General features: G+C 37.0%; 1 long non-coding RNA gene and 1 gene segment (V, D, J or C); both read right to left on the reverse strand.

Annotated features, from left to right (window-relative positions):
- Nucleotides 1-1,142: 1,142 nt before the first annotated feature.
- On the reverse strand, nt 1,143-2,562 carry LOC125687514 (uncharacterized). Its single transcript, XR_007374124.1, has 2 exons — nt 2,171-2,562; nt 1,143-1,985 (listed from the first exon to the last, which is right to left on the reverse strand). It is a non-coding gene; the product is annotated as an uncharacterized LOC125687514 (long non-coding RNA).
- Nucleotides 2,563-16,269: 13,707 nt separating this feature from the next.
- On the reverse strand, nt 16,270-17,704 carry LOC125687512 (immunoglobulin heavy variable 3-23-like). The segment is given in 2 exon segments: nt 16,270-16,661; nt 17,602-17,704. Coding segments are annotated over 2 exon segments (423 nt in total).
- Between the last annotated feature and the right edge of the window lie 331 nt (nt 17,705-18,035).

Below are 18,035 nucleotides of genomic sequence, written 5' to 3' on the forward strand. Positions count from 1 at the left end.
CATTATTTCCCATTATTTCTCATTATTTTCATTATTTCTCATTATTTTCCGATTATTTCCAATTAATTCTGATTATTTCTAATTATTTCCCATTATTTCCACTATTTTCTGATTATTTCCCATTATTTCTCATTATTTCCATTATTTTCTGATTATTTTCTGATTATTTCTAATTATTTCTCATTATTTTCCTTATTTTCCGATTATTTTCCCATTATTTCTAATTATTTCTCATCATTTTCATTATTTTCCGATTATTTCTGATTAGTCCTAATTATTTTTCATTATTTTGATTATTTTCCGATTATTTCAAATTATTTCTGATTAATTCCCATTATTTCTCATTATTTTCAGTATTTTCCGATTATTTCTCATTATTTCTGATTAGTTCTAATTATTTCCCATTATTTCCATTATTTTCCAATTAATTTCTGATTATTTCTCATTATTTCTCATTATTTCCATTATTTTCCGATTATTTCGAATTATTTCTGATTAATTCCCATTATTTCTCATTATTTTCATTATTTTCATTATTTTCCGATTATTTCTGATTAGTTCTAATTATTTCCCATTATTTTCTGATTATTTTCATTAATTTCCGATTATTTCTCATTATTTCCCATTATTTTCATTATTTCTCATTATTTTCATTATTTTCCGATTATTTCCCATTATTTCTGATTAGTCCTAATTATTTCTCATTATTTCCATTATTTTCCGATTATTTCAAATTATTTCTGATTAATTCCCATTATTTCTCATTATTTCCCATTATTTCCATTATTTTCCGATTATTTTCCAATTATTTCTCATTATTTTCGTTATTCTCCGATTATTTCTGATTAGTCCTAATTATTTCCCATTATTTCCATTATTTTCCGATTAATTTCCAATAATTTCTCATTATTTCCCGTTATTTTGTAATACATTTCCAATTATTTCATTAATTTCCCGATAATTTCTCATTATTTCCAATTACTTCTAAATTATTTCTATTACTTCATTAATTTCCTGATAATTTCTCATTATTTCCTATTATTTCTAAATTATTCCGATTATTTTCTAATAATTCCTCATTAGTCTTTATTATTTCAACTATTCTCTGATTAATCCTCATTATTTCTATTATTTCTCATTATTTCCAATTATTTCCATTATTTCTAATTATTTCTCTTTTTTTTTTAAGCGTTTCCAATTATTTCTAATTATTCACAAAATATTCCAATTATTTTTCTTATTTCTAATCATTTTTTACACCTCCTAATAACTCCTAATAACTCCTAATAACTTCTAATAACTTCTAATAACTCCTAATAACTTCTAATAACTCCTAATATCTCCTAATAACTTCCATTAAAATTCACCAAAAAATCATAAAATCCACACAAAATTCGCTAAAAGTTACCAAAAAAAAGCACTTAAAAAACCTCTAATAAGCTGAATAGAAAGATTCTAATAATTCTAATTAAAAGCTTCTAATAATTTCCATTAATGATTTGTAATTTCGGATGAATCCGATCCAAACTTCACAAATAATCACGAAATTCAACCTCCCCAAAAAGAAGAGAAATTCGGGTCAAAACGGCCAAATTTTGCCCATTTCTCACGAAATTTCCTATCTATTAATTATTAATCACTAATAATCGCTATTAATTTCACCCAAAATTGATTAATTTCACTTAAAATCACCCCAAAATCCTCATTTCCACCCTATTGGCCTCAAATCCCCCCTTTCCCCCCCCCAAAAAATCCCCCAAAAATCCCATTTTTCCACCCTTTTACCCCCAAATCCACCACCTTTATTAATCAACTATTAATCACTAATAATCTCTATTAATTTCACCCCAAAATTGATCGATTTCCCTCAAAACCCCCCAAAAATCCTCATTTCCACCCTACTGGCCTCAAATCCCCCCTTTTCCCCCCCAAAAAATCCCCCCAAAATCCCATTTTTCCACCCTTTTACCCCAAAAATCCTCCACCTCTATTAATTAACTATTAATCACTAATAATCTCTATTAATTTCACCCAAAATTGATTAATTTCACATAAAATCACCCCAAAATCCTCATTTCCACCCTATTGGCCTCAAATCCTCCCTTTCCCCCCCAAAAAAATCCCCCAAAAAATCCCTTATTTCCACCTTTTTACCCCAAAAATCCTCCACCTCAATTAATCAACTATTAATCACTAATAATCTCTATTAATTTCACCCCAAAATTGATCAATTTCACTTAAAATCACCCCAAAATCCTCATTTCCACCCTATTGGCCTCAAATCCTCTCTTTCCCCCCCAAAAAATCCCCCCAAAATCCCATTTTTCCACCCTTTTACCCCAAAATCCTCCACCTCTATTAATCAACTATTAATCACTAATAATCTCTATTAATTTCACCCAAAATTGATTAATTTCACTTAAAATCACCCCAAAATCCTCATTTCCACCCTATTGGCCTCAAATCCCCCAAAAAACCCCCCAAAAATCCCATTTTTCACCATTTTTCCCCCATTTTGCCCAAAATCGCCTTTTTTCACCCCAAAATCCCCTTTTTTCCCCCCAAAATCGACCCCAAATCCCCGTTTCCCCCCAACTTCCCATTTTTGCCCCTTTTACCCCCAAAAAACCCCCCAAAAAACCCCAATTTCCCCTTTTTTTGTTGTTTTCGAAACCCAAATTTCCCATTTTTGGGTGTTTTTGACCCAAAATCGAAACCGGCCCTAAAAACCAACAGCAGCTGCCGCCAAATTTGGGACCAAATTCCACCATTTTGGGGGGTCCAAACATCGTCCAAAAAATGCAATTTTTCAACTTTAATTTCTATTAATTATTATTATTATTGATTATTATTAATTAATTATTAATTATTAAAAATATTAATATTTATTATTATTGTATTTTTATTGTATCATTTTACCATTTATTTTATTATTATTATTATTTTATTATATTTTTATTATTATTTTTCATTCTATTTATAATCATTATTTTTAATTTGTATCATTTTATTGTCATTATTTTTAATATTATTATTAATATTATTTAATATTATTTAATATATTATTATTATTAATATTAATTACGGTATTATTATTGTATTATTTTACTATTATATTTTTATTATTATTTTTCATTCTATTTATAATCATTATTTTTAATTTGTATCATTTTTATTGTTATTATTTTTAATATTATTATTTATTATTATTTAATATTATTTATTATTATTTAATATTATTTAATATATTATTATTATTATTTCTTGTATTATTATTGTATTATTTTACTATTATATTTTTATTATTATTAATTCTATTTATAATCATTATTTTTAATTTGTATCATTTTTATTGTTATTATTTTTAATATTATTATTTATTATTATTTCTTATTATTTATTATTATTTAATATTATTTAATATATTATTATTATTATTATTAATTCTTGTATTATTATTGTATTATTTTACTACTATATTTTTATTATTACTTTTCATTCTATTTATAATCATTATTTTTAATTTTTATTAATTTTATTGTTATTATTTTTAATATTATTATTAATATTTTTAATATTATTTAATATATTATTATTATTATTGATTATTGCATTATTATTGTATTATTTTACTATTATATTTTTATTATTATTATTAATTCTATTTATAATCATTATTTTTAATCTGTATTATTTTTATTGTTATTATTTTTAATATTATTGTTAATATTATTTAATATTATTTAATATATTATTATTATTATTATTATTATTATTATTAGGGCCAAAAACGTCGATTTTGGGCAAAACGGCTCCAAAAAAACGAAAGGATGAAAAATGCAGAGGCTGAAGAACCATTGATTGCCCCCAATTAGTCCTAATTAACATTTTGCTTTTTAATTAAGAGACATTCGTTAAGAAAATTAATCGATATTAGGGTATTAATAAATACGTATTAATGATTTCTAGATTAATGACGGTTTTAAATTGCCCCCAATCAGTCCTAATTACCTTTTTTTTTTTTTTAATTAGGAGATATTAATTAGGAAAATTAATTGATATTAGGGTATCAATATAGAAATGTTAATAATTGTTATATTAATTACGATCTTAAATTGCTCTCAATTAGCTCAGATTATCGTCCTTTTTAATTAAGAAACCTTCATTAAGAAAATAAAAAATAATAATTTTAAAATTAATTAGTTAAAATTAGAAATTATTGCTATTTTATTTTAGTGTAATTTATTTAAATTTAGTGTAATTTATTTTATTTTATTTTATTTTATTTTATTTTATTTTATTTTAATTTTATTTTATTTTATTTTATTTTATTTTATTTTATTTTATTTTATTTTATTTTATTTTTTTCACCCCAAATTCGATTTCCTCCCTAAAATGACCCAAAATTTGCCATTTTTTGACCCAAATTTGCCATTATTTTCTCCCTAAATTAATTTTTACCCCCCAAAAGACCCAAAATTCACATTTTTGACCCAAAATTGCCATTTTTTCAACCTAAATTTAATTTCCTCCCTAAAATGACCCAAAATTCACATTTTTTGACCCAAATTTGCCATTTTTTCACCCTAAATTCAATTTCCTCCCTAAAATGACCCAAAATTGAACATTTTTTGACCCAAATTTGGCATTTTTTGCCCTAAATTAATTTTCCTCCCTAAAATGACCCAAAATTCTCCATTTTTGACCCAAAAATTGCCATTTTTTTCACCCTAATTCTCATTTCCTCCCTAAAATGACCCAAAATTGCCTTTTTTTTTTGAACCAAATTTGCCATTTTTTTCTCCCTAAATTAATTTTTACCCCTCAAATGACCCAAAATTCATATTTTTTGGCCCAAATTTGCCGTTTTTCTCCCTAAATTAATTTCTACCCCCCAAATGACCCAAAATCGCCATTTTTTAGCCTGAATTTGCCATTTTTCTCCCTAAATTAATTTTTACCCCCAAAATGACCCAAAATTCACATTTTTTGACCCAAACTTGCCATTTTTTCTCCCTAATTCTCATTTCCTCCCTAAAATGAGCCAAAATTGCCATTTTTTTGACCCAAATTTGCCATTTTTTGCCCTAAATTAATTTTTTTTGCCCTAAAATGACACCAAATTTGTCATTTTTGACCCAAATTTGCCATTTTTTCTCCCTAAATTAATTTTTACCACCCAAAAGACCCAAAATTCACATTTTTGACCCAAATTTGCCATTTTTTCAACCTAAATTTAATTTCCTCCCTAAAATGACCCAAAATTGAACATTTTTGGACTCAAATTTATCATTTTTCACCCCAAATTCGATTTCCTCCCTAAAATGACCCAAAATTGCCATTTTTTAACCCAAATTTGCCATTTTCCTCCCTAAAATGACCCAAAATTGAACATTTTTTGACCCAAATTTGGCATTTTTTGCCCTAAATTAATTTTCCTCCCTAAAATGACCCAAAATTCTCCATTTTTGACCCAAAAATTGCCATTTTTTCACCCTAATTCTCATTTTCTCCCTAAAATGACCCAAAATTGAACATTTTTGACCCAAATTTGCCATTATTTTCTCCCTAAATTAATTTTTACCCCCAAAATGACCCAAAATTCACATTTTTGAACCAAAATTTGCCATTTTTTCTCCATAATTCGAATTTCTTCCCTAAAATGACCCAAAATTTGCCATTTTTTTGCCCTAAATCTGATTTCTCACATAAAAATGATCCAAAATTCACATTATGACCCAAATTTGTCATTTTTCACCCTAAATTAATTTTCCTCCCTAAAATGACCCAAAAATGAACATTTTTTGACCCAAATTTGCCTTTTTTCTTCCTGAATTCAATTTCCTCCCTAAAATGACCCAAATTTGAACATTTTTGGACCCAAAATTTGTCATTTTTCACCCCAAATTCGATTTCCTCCCTAAAATGACTCAAAATTCACATTTTTTACCCAAAATTTGCCATTTTTTCTCCCTAATTCTCATTTCCTCCCTAAAATGACCCAAAATCGCCATTTTTTGACCCAAATTTGCCGTTTTTTCTCCCTAAATTAATTTTTAACTCCCAAATGACCCAAAATTGCCATTTTTTAGCCCAAATTTGCCATTTTTCTCCCTAAATTAATTTTTACCCCCCCAAAATGACCCAAAATTCACATTTTTGACCCCAAATTTGCCATTTCTTCACCCTAAATCTCAATTCTGCCCTAAAATGACCATAAATCGCCATTTTTTGACCCAAATTTGCCATTTTTTGCCCTAAATTAATTTTTTGCCCTAAAATGACACAAAATTTGTCATTTTTGACCCAAATTTGCCGTTTTTCTCCCTAAATGAAATTTTCACCCCCCAAATGACCCAAAATTCAAATTTTTGACCCAAAAATTGCCATTATTTTCACCCTAATTCTCATTTCCTCCCTAAAATGACCCAAAATTGAACATTTTTGGACCCAAATTTGTCATTTTTCACCCCAAATTCGATTTCCTTCCTAAAATGACCCAAAATTCACATTTTTTGACCCAAATTTGCCTTTATTTTCTCCCTAAATACGTTTTCTTCCCCAAAATGACCGAAAATTGTCCATTTTTGACCCAAATCTGCCGATTTTTCACCCTAATTCCCCCAAAATCAACATTTTTTAAACCCCAAAATCCAACCTCGAAACCGACCCCAAAATTTTCGCCCTAAAATGACCCAAAATCGCCATTTTTTTACCCAAATTTGCCATTTTTTCTCCCTAAAATGACCCAAAATTGAACATTTTTGGACCCAAATTTGCCATTTTTTCAACCGAAATTCAATTTCCTCCCTAAAATGACCCAAAATTGAACATTTTTGGACCCAAATTTGCCATTTTTTCTCCCTAAAATGACCCAAAAATCACATTTTTTGACCCAAATTTGCCTTTTTTCACCCTAAATTAATTTTCCTCCCTAGAATGACCCAAAAATCACATTTTTGGACCCAAATTTGCCATTTTTTCACCGAAAATTAATTTTTCACCCTAAAATGACCCAAAATTGACCATTTTTGACCCAAATTTGCCGTTTTTTGCCCTAATTTTTTTGCCCTAAAATGACCCAAAATTCATGTTTTTTTGACCCAAATTTGCCATTTTTCACCCTAAATCCAATTTCCTCCCTAAAATGACACAAAATTGAACATTTTTGGTCCCAAAATTTGTCATTTTTCACCCCAAATTCGATTTCCTCCCTAAAATGACCCAAAATTCACATTTTTTGACCCAAAATTTGCCATTTTTTCTCCATAATTCGAATTTCCTCCCTAAAATGACCCAAAATTGAACATTTTTGGACCCAAATTTGCCATTTTTTCAACCGAAATTCAATTTCCTCCCTAAAATGACCCAAAATTCACATTTTTGACCCAAATTTGCCATTTTTTCTCCCTAAAATGACCCAAAATTCACATTTTTGGACCCAAATTCGCCATTTTTTCGCCCTAAATTAATTTTTCACCCTAAAATGACCCAAAATTGACCATTTTTGACCCAAATTTGCCGTTTTTTGCCCTAATTTTTTTGCCCTAAAATGACCCAAAATTCCCATTTTTGACCGAACCGAACCCCAAAACGCCTCCAATTTCCCCCCCAATTTTCCTTTTTTCACCCAAATTCGGGCCGTTTCACCCCAAAATCTCCCGACCCCCCCAAAATTTGGGACCCCCCCCCCAAAAAAAAGTCTTCGACTGACCCAAAATCGCCAAATTTTGCCCCAAAATCGCGGTGGCCATTTTGGGGGGATTTGGGACTCACCGGAGGAGACGACGACTTCGGTCCCGGTGCCCCAGGCGTCGATGCTACCAGCAGCACCACACTGCCCCAAAATCCACCTTTTTTCACCCAAAAACTCCGCCCACTTCTTTCGGGGTTAAAAAACAACGATTTTGGGCAAAAAAAATGCAAAAAAATGCCATTTTTCACCATTTTTGGTCTTTTTTGCCCTAAATTTTGCACTTATAACCTCCCCACATTCCTCAAAATGGAAGATTTTACTTTTGGGTTCAGATTTTTCCAATCCACCTCAATTTTGGGGCTAAAAAAGCCATTTTTCGTCAGAAATCACCATTTTTAGACAAAAATTGCCGTTTTTAGACCAAAAAATACCATTTTGAACCAATTTCTGCCATTTTTGCCCCAAATTCCCCACTTCTGACCACCCCACATCCCTCAAGATGGAGGATTTCACTTCTTGGGTTCAGATTTTTCCAGTCCTCGTGAATTTCCACCTCAATTTTGGGGCTAAAAAAGCCATTTTTAGTCCAAAATTGCCATTTTTAGTCAAAAATCGCCATTTTTAGATCAAAAAAACCAACATTTTTAACCAATTTCTGCCATTTTTGCCCCAAATTCCCCACTTCTGACCACCCCAAATTCCCCAAGATGGAAGATTTCACTTTTTGGGTTCAGATTTTTCCAATCCACCTCAATTTTGGGGCTAAAAAAGCCATTTTTAGTCAAAAATTGCCGTTTTCAGACAAAAATTGCCATTTTTAGATCAAAAAATCACCATTTTTAACCAATTTCTGCCATTTTTGCCCCATTCTCCACCCTCAGGATCATCCAATAATGCCCCAAATTGAAGATTTCACTTTATGGGTTCAGATTTTTCCAATCCTCGTGAATTTCCACCTCAATTTTGGGGCTAAAAAAGCCATTTTTAGTCAAAATTTGCCATTTTTAGATCAAAAAACACCATTTTGAACCAATTTCTGCCATTTTTTTGCCCCAAATTCCTCACTTCTGACCACCCCACATCCATCACAATTGAAGATTTTACATTTTGGGTCCAGATTTTTCCAATCCACCTCAATTTTGGGGCTAAAAAAGCCATTTTTCATCAAAAATTGCCATTTTTAGTCAAAAATTGCCATTTTTTGACCAAAAAATCACCATTTTGAACCAATTTCTGCCATTTTTGCCCCAAATTCCCCACTTCTGACCACCCCACATCCCTCAAGATGGAGGATTTCACTTTTTGGGTTCAGATTTTTCCAATCTTCGTGAATTTCCACCTCAATTTTGGGGCTAAAAAAGCCATTTTTAGTCAAAATTTGCCATTTTTAGACAAAATTTGCCATTTTTAGATCAAAAATCACCATTTTGAAGCAATTTCTGCCATTTTTGCCCCAAATTCCTCACTTCTGACCACCCCACATCCTCAAGATGGAAGATTTCACTTTTTGGGTTCAGATTTTTCCAATCCACCTCAATTTTGGGGCTAAAAAAGCCATTTTTAGTCAAAAATCGCCGTTTTTAGACAAAATTTGCCATTTTTTGACCAAAAAAACACAATTTTTAACCAATTTCTGCCATTTTTGCCCCAAATTCCCCACTTCTGACCACCCCACATCCCTCAAGATGGAAAATTTTACTTTTTGGGTTCAGATTTTTCCAATCCACCTCAATTTTGGGGCTAAAAAAGCCATTTTTAGACAAAAATCGCCGTTTTTAGACAAAATTTGCCATTTTTTGACCAAAAAAAACACAATTTTTAACCAATTTCTGCCATTTTTGCCCCAAATTCCTCACTTATGATCACCCCACATCCCTCAAGATGGAGGATTTCACTTTTTGGGTTCAGATTTTTCCAATCCTCGTGATTTTCCACCTCAATTTTGGGGCTAAAAAAGCCATTTTTAGTCAAAAATCGCCATTTTTAGACAAAACTTGCCATTTTTAGATCAAAAATCACCATTTTTAACCAATTTCTGCCATTTTTGCCCCAAATTCCTCACCTATGATCACCCCAAATTCCTCAAGATGGAAAATTTTACTTTTTGGGTTCAGATTTTTCCAATCCTCGTGATTTTCCACCACAATTTTGGGGCTAAAAAAGCCATTTTTCATCAAAAATTGCCATTTTTAGTCAAAAATCGCCATTTTTAGATCAAAAATCACCATTTTGAACCAATTTCTGCCATTTTTGCCCCAAATTCCCCACTTCTGACCTCCCCATATCCCTCAAGATGGAAAATTTGGGGCAAAAAACGGCCGCAGAAATTGCAAATATCTGCCAAAGTGCCCCAAAATGACCCAAATGTGGCGGAAATTGCCCCAAAAATGACCTAAAAGTGATGGAAATTGCCCCAAAAATGACCCAGAAGTGAGAATTTTGGGGTGAAAATGGGGAAAAATGGGAACGAGGGGGGTGGAAGGGGTTTGAAGGGGAGAAAAGGGGCGAAAATTTGGGGTGAAATCGGGCAGAAATGGGGAATTTTGAGAGGATTTGGGGCGAAAGTGGTGGAAATTGTGGAGATTTGGGGGAAATTGAGAGTTTTGGGGGAAAATTGAGGAGATTTGGGGAAATTGAGGAGATTTTGGGGGAAATTGAGGGAATTTGGGGGAAATTGAGGAGATTTGGGGAAATTTGAGGAGATTTTGCTGAAATTGAGAGATTTTGTGGGAATTTGAGGAGATTTGGTGGAAATTGAGGGGATTTGGGGGAAATTGAGGAGATTTGGTGGAAATTGAGGAAATTTGGTGGAAATTGGGGTGATTTGGGGGAAATTGAGGAAATTTTTTGGAAAACGTGGGATATTTTGGGGTGGAAAATGTGGATTTGGGGAAAAAAAGGGAGAATTCAAGGCGTCGATGGCGGTGGATTGGGGGCGAAAGTGGTGGAAAAGGGGGAAAGTGGCCCAAAATGGAGGGAGGTTTTTGTTATGGGGTGAAGCACGGTGATAAGCAGCACCACCACAGTAACCACTACCCACAGTGATACAAGGTTGACCAAAATCCTCTGTTTTTAGCCCAAAATTGGGGGCTGGTCGCTTGAGCGGCCACCGGTGGAGATGCTTCCTCCCAAAGGGCCCCAAAAAGGGGGGAAAAAAACGCAGATTTGGGGCAAAAAACGGCCTCAGAAATGGCAAATATCCGCCAAAGTGCCCCAAAATGACCCAAAATGACCCAAAAGTGATGAAAATTGCCCCAAAATGACCCAAAAATGACGAAAATTGAGGAAATATGGGGGAATTTGAGGGAATTTGGGGGAAATTGAGGAGATTTGGGGAAATCTGAGGAGATTTGGGGGAAATTGAGGAGATTTTGGGGGAAATTGGGGGAATTTGGGTGAAATTCTGGAGATTTTGGTGGAAATTGAGGAGATTTTGGGGGAAATTCAGGAAATTTGGGAGAAATTGAAGGAATTCGGGGGAATTTGAGGGAATTTGCAGGGAAATTGAGGGAATTTGGGGAAATTTGAGGAGATTTGGGGGAAATTGAGGAGATTTGGGGGAAATTGAGGAGAATTTGGGGGAAATTGAGGAGAATTTGGGGGAAATTGAGGAGATTTGGGGAAATTTGAGGAGATTTGGGGGAAATTGAGGAGATTTTGGGGGAAATTGAGGGAATGTGGGTGAAATTCTGGAGATTTTGGTGGAAATTGAGGAGATTTTGGGGGAAATTCAGGAAATTTGGGGGAAATTGAGGGAATTCGGGGGAATTTGAGGGAATTTGCAGGGAAATTGAGGGAATTCGGGGGAAATTTGAGGAGATTTGGGTGAAATTGAGGGGATTTGGGGGAAATTGAGGGAATTTGGTGGAAATTGAGGAAATTTGGGGGAAATTGAGGAAATTTGGGTGAAATTGAGGGGATTTGGGGGAAATTCAGGGAATTTGGTGGAAATTGAGGAAATTTGGGGGAAATTGGGGGGATTTGGGGGAAATTTGAGGAGATTTGGGTGAAATTGAGGAAATTTGGGGGAAATTGAGGAAATTTGGGTGAAATTGAGGGAGATTTGGGGGAAATTGAGGAGATTTTGGGGGAAATTGAGGAAATTTGGGTGAAATTGAGGAAATTTGGGGAAAATTGAGGGAATTCGGGGTAATTTGAGGGAATTTGGGTGAAATTTGAGGAGATTTGGGTGAAATTGAGGAGATTTGGGGGGAAATTGAGGAGATTTGGGGGAAAATTGAGGGAATTTGGGGGAAATTGAGGAGATTTGGCGAAAAATTGAGGGAATTTGGGTGAAATTGAGGGAATTTGGGTGAAATTGAGGAGATTTTGGGGGAAATTGAGGGAATTTGGGTGAAATTGAGGAGATTTGGGGGAAATTGAGGAGATTTGGGGGAAAATTGAGGGAATTTGGTGGAAATTGAGGAAATTTGGGGGAAATTGGGGGGATTTGGGGGAAATTTGAGGAGATTTGGGTGAAATTGAGAGATTTGGGGGAAATTGAGGAAATTTGGGTGAAATTGAGGGAGATTTGGGGGAAATTGAGGAGATTTGGGGGAAAATTGAGGGAATTTGGTGGAAATTGAGGCAATTTTGGGGGAAATTGAGGGAATTTGATGGAAATTTGGTTAGTGGGGATGAAATTGAACCACAGCTGGTGAAAGTTTGGTCTCTGGAGATGAAATTGAACCAGAGTTGATGGAAATTTGGTCTCTGTGGATGAAATTAAAACTCAGTTGATGAAGATTTGGTCTCTGGGGATGAAATTAAAACAGGGTTGATAAAGATTTGGTCTCTGTGGGTGAAATTGAAACAGGGTTGATGTAAATTTGGTTTCTGGGGATGAAATTGAAACAGGGTTGATGAAGATTTGGTCTCTGTGGATGAAATTGAACCAGAGTTGATGAAGATTTGGTCTCTGGAGATGAAATTGAACCACAGCTGGTGCAAATTTGGCCTCTGGGGATGAAATTGAAACTCAGTTGATGAAATTTGGTCTCTGTGGTGAAACTGAACCTCAGTTGATGAAGATTCAGTTTCTGTGGATGAAATTGAACCTCAGTTGATGCAAATTTGGTCTCTGGGGATGAAATTAAAACTCAGTTGATGGAAATTTGGTCTCTGTGGATGAAATTGAAACAGGGTTGATGTAAATTTGGTCTCTGGGAATGAAATTGAACCAGAATTGATGAAAATTTGGTCTCTGTAGATGAAATTGAACCACAGTTGATGAAGATTTGGTTTCTGTGGATGAAATTGAAACAGGGCGGATGGAAATTTGGTCTCTGTGGATGAAATTAAAACTCAACTGATGGAAATTTGGTCTCTGGGGATGAAATTGAAACAGGGTTGATAAAGATTTGGTTTCTGAGGGTGAAATTGAACCTCAGCTGATGAAGATTTGGTCTTTGTGGATGAAATTGAACCACAGCTGATGGAAATTTGGTCTCTGGGGATGAAATTGAAACAAGGTTGATGAAGATTTGGTCTCTGTGGATGAAATTCAACCTCAGCTGATGGAGATTTGGTTTGTGTGGATGAAATTGAACCTCAGCTGATGCAAATTTGGTCTCAGTGGGTGAAATTGAACCAGAGTTGATGAAGATTTGGTTTCTGTGGATGAAATTCAACCTCAGTTGATGCAAATTTGGTCTCTGTGGATGAAATTGAAACAGGGTTGATGAAGATTTGCTTTCTGAGGGTGAAATTGAACCTCAGCAGATGCAAATTTGGTCTCTGTGGATGAAATTGAAACAGGGTTGATGTAAATTTGGTCTCTGGGGATGAAATTGAACCAGAATTGATGAAAATTTGGTCTCTGGGGATGAAATTGAAACAGGGTTGATAAAGGTTTGGTCTCTGTGGATGAAATTGAACCTCAGTTGATGCAAATTTGGTCTCTGTGGATGAAATTGAAACAAGGTTGATAAAGATTTGGTCTCTGTAGTTGAAATTCAACCTCAGCTGATGAAGATTTGGTCGCTGTGGATGAAATTCAACCTCAGCTGACAGAAATTCGGTCCCTGGGGATGAAATTGAACCTCAGTTGATGTAAATTTGGCCTCTGGGGATGAAATTGAACCACAGCTGGTGAAAATTTGGTCTCTGTGGATGAAATTGAAACAGGGTTGATGAAGATTTGGTCTCTGAGGGTGAAATTGAACCTCAGTTGATGCAAATTTGGTCTCTGTGGATGAAATTGAACCAGGGTTGATGAAGATTTGGTCTCTGTGAATGAAATTGAACCTTGGCTGATGCAAATTTGGTCTCTGTGGATGAAATTGAACCTCAGCTGATGAAGATTTGGTTTCTGAGGGTGAAATTGAACCACAGTTGATGGAGATTTGGTCTCTGGGGGTAAAACTGAACCAGAGTTGGTGAAGATTTGGTCTCTGGGGATGAAATTGAACCTCAGCTGATGGAGATTTGGTTTCTGTGTGTAAAACTGAAGCAGAGTTGATGAAGATTCGGTTTCTGTGGTGAAATTTAACCTCAGTTGATGAAGATTTGGCCTCTGTGGATGAAATTGAACCTCAGCTGATGCAAATTTGGCCTCTGGGGATGAAATTGAACCACAGTTGATGAAGATTTGGTTTCTGTGGATGAAATTGAAACAGGGTGGATGGAAATTTGGTCTCTGTGGATGAAATTAAAACTCAACTGATGGAAATTTGGTCTCTGGGGATGAAATTGAACCTCAGTTGATGGAAATTTGGTCTCTGGGTATGAAATTGAAACAGGGTTGATAAAGATTTGGTCTCTGTGGGTGAAATTGAAACAGGGTTGATGAAGATTTGATTTCTGTCAATGAAATTGAACCTCAGCTGATGCAAATTTGGCCTATGGGGATGAAATTGAACCACAGTTGATGAAGATTTGGTTTCTGTGGATGAAATTGAAACAGGGTTGATGCAAATTTGGCCTCTGTGGATGAAATTGAAACAGGGTTGATGAGGATTTGGTCTCTGTGGATGAAATTAAAACTCAACTGATGAAAACCCGGTCTCTGTGGGTGAAATTGAACCTCAGTTGATGTAAATTTGGCCTCTGGGGATGAAATTGAACCACAGCTGGTGAAAATTTGGTCTCTGGGGATGAAACTGAAACAGGGTTGATGAAGATGTGGCTTCTGTGGATGAAATTGAACCTTAGCTGATGAAAATTTGGTCTCTGGGGATGAAACTGAACCTCAGTTGATGAAGATTCAGTTTCTGTGGATGAAATTGAACCTCAGCTGATGCAAATTCGGTCTCTGTGGATGAAATTGAACCTCAGCTGATGAAGATTTGGTCTCTGGGGATGAAATTGAAACAGTTGATGAAGATTTGGTCTCTGTGGGTGAAATTGAAACAGGGTTGATGAAGATTTGATTTCTGTCGATGAAATTGAACCTCAGCTGATGGAAATTTGGTCTCTGTGGATGAAACTGAAACTCAGTTGATGAAGATTTGGTTTCTGAGGGTGAAATTGAACCACAGTTGATGAAGATTTGGTTTCTGAGGGTGAAATTGAACCTCAGTTGATGCAAATTTGGTCTCTGGGGATGAAATTGAACCAGAGTTGATAAAGATTTGGTCTCTGTGGATGGAATTGAACCTCAATTGATGCAAATTTGGCCTATGGGGATGAAATTGAACCACAGCTGATGGAAATTTGGTCTCTGTGGATGAAATTGAAACAGGGTTGATAAAGATTTGGTTTCTGAGGGTGAAATTGAACCTCAGTTGATGGAAATTTGGTCTCTGGGGATGAAATTGAAACAGGGGGGTTGATGAAGATTTGGTTTCTGAGGGTGAAACTGAAACAGGGTTGATAAATGTTTGGTTTCTGAGGGTGAAATTGAACCTCAACTGATGAAGATTTGGTCTCTGGGGATGAAACTGAACCTCAGTTGATAAAGATTTGGTCTCTGTGGATGGAATTCAACCTCAGTTGATGGAGATTTGGTTTCTGTGGATGAAATTGAAACAGGGTTGATAAAGGTTTGGTTTGTGTGGATGAAATTGAACCACAGCTGGTGAAGATTTGGTGTCTGGGGATGAAATTGAACCTCCGTTGATGGAAATTTGGTCTCTGGGGATGAAACTGAAACTCAGTTGATGAAGATTCAGTTTCTGTGGATGAAATCGAACCACAGTTGATGTAAATTCGGTCTCTGTGGATGAAATTGAACCACAGCTGGTGAAAATTTGGCCACGGTTGACAAAATTCACCCACAACAGACGAGGTTTCACTTCCCAGAGGTGAAATTTTTACCCGCAGTCGACAGCACTGAACCGCAGCTGACCAAAATTCGGTCATGGTCGACAAAATCCTCCCCAAATCTCATTGCTTCCAGGCACAAAAAGAGGGAGAATCACCCCCAAAACCCTTCAGATCGAAGCTGCCTCGATGGACCACGAAGCTGGGGGTTGTTTGGTGTTTCTCTGTTTATTTCCAAGCTCTCAGGTGCTGAATCCTCCCAAAACCCTTCAGATCGAAGCTGCCTTGATGAACCTCGAAGCTGGGGGTTGTTTGGTGTTTCTCTGTTGGTTTCCAAGCTCTCAGGTGCCGAATCACAAACCTTCACCCCTCCTCTCGGTCGCGTTTCACCACCCCGTGTTGAACCGTTGGGTTTTGTGCCAGCGGCGCCGTGGTTGGGAGTCACCGTGACCAGCAGCTTTCGCGCAGTAATAGGTGGCGGTGTCGTCGGTCGTCAGGGTGTTCAGCTGCAGGCTCACCGTGCTCTGATCGTTGTTCCTCGAGATGGTGGCACGGCCCTTCACCGCCGACCCGTATCCTGTGCTACCACCAGTGCTGCTAATACCTGCGAGCCATTCCGGCCCCTCGCCGGGCGCCTGTCGCACCCAATTCATGCCATAACTGCTGAAGGTGAATCCGGAGGCCTGGCAGTTGAGGGTCAGCGTCCCTCCGGGCGCGTAGAGGCCGCCTCCGGATTCGGTCAATGTCGCGTCCACCATCAGGCCTGTGGGGAAAGGACAGACGGCGTTGACGGAGGCGCCGACGCACGGACACGCGCAGGCGGGCCTTATTGACCCCCATAGACCCCTATTGACCCCCATAGACCCCCATAGACCCCTATTGACGCCCATAGACCCCCATTGACCCCCATTGACCCCCACTGACCCCTATTGATGCCCATAGACTCCCATTGACCCCCACAGACCCCCATTGACTTCCATAGACCCCCATAGACCCTCATAGACCTCCATTGGCCTCCATTGGCCTCCATAGACCCTCATTGACCCCTATAGACCCCTATAGACCCCCATTGACCCCCATTGACCCCCATAGACCCCTATTGACGCCCATAGACCCCCATTGACCCCCATAGACCCCTATTGACGCCCATAGACCCCCATTGACCCCCATTGGCCTCCATTGACGCCCATAGACCCCCATTGACCCCTATTGACCGTCATAGACCCCCATTGACGCCCATTGACCCCCATAGACCCCCATTGACCCTCACAGACCCCCATAGACCCCCATTGACCCCCATAGACCCCCATAGACCCCCATTGGCCTCCATTGACCTCCATTGACCCTCATTGACCTCCATTGACCCCCATTGACCCTCATTGGCCCCCATAGACCCCCATTGACCCCCATTGGCCTCCATTGACCCTCATTGACCCCTATAGACCCCTATAGACCCCCATTGGCCTCCATTGACCTCCATTGACCCTCATTGACCTCCATTGACCCCTATTGACCCTCATTGACCCCTATAGACCCCCATTGGCCTCCATTGACCTCCATTGACCCTCATTGACCTCCATTGACCCCTATTGACCCTCATTGACCCCTATAGACCCCTATTGGCCTCCATTGACCCCTATTGGCGCCCATGGACGCCAATAGAGGCCCCACAGCGCCCCACAGAGGCCCCACAGCGCCCTCACCTGGCAGGGCGGCCAGGAGCAGGAGGGAGGTGACGCTTGGGCTCATGGTTGCGGAGCCGACTGCTGCTCCTCCGTCGGCAAGCTGGCGTTTTTATGGCCGTCAGCAGGGCTAATTTGCATAATGGGGGGGGGGGAGGGGAGAGGCTCGGCTTCGTTAGCGCGCTAATTGCGGGCCGGTCGCTTTGCTTCGTTACGCCGGGCGTCGTCACAGCTTAATGAGTTTTGTTTGTTGTTTACGCCGACTCGCAGAACCATGGAGGCCATTTAATTGCGGTTTCTCGTCAGGCCTGGCTTAATTATTGAGTAATTTAATGACTAATTAGGCGCCTGTCTGTTCGATTAATGATTTAATTGCGATCTAGGCCCAAACTCGTGCTTCCTCGTTAATTATCTAATTAATTATCGTTACCTGCTCTGCACTGAATTCTTTGATC

This window comes from Lagopus muta, assembly GCF_023343835.1.
Source record: "Lagopus muta isolate bLagMut1 chromosome 35 unlocalized genomic scaffold, bLagMut1 primary SUPER_35_unloc_2, whole genome shotgun sequence".
In the NCBI taxonomy this organism is placed as follows: domain Eukaryota; kingdom Metazoa; phylum Chordata; class Aves; order Galliformes; family Phasianidae; genus Lagopus; species Lagopus muta.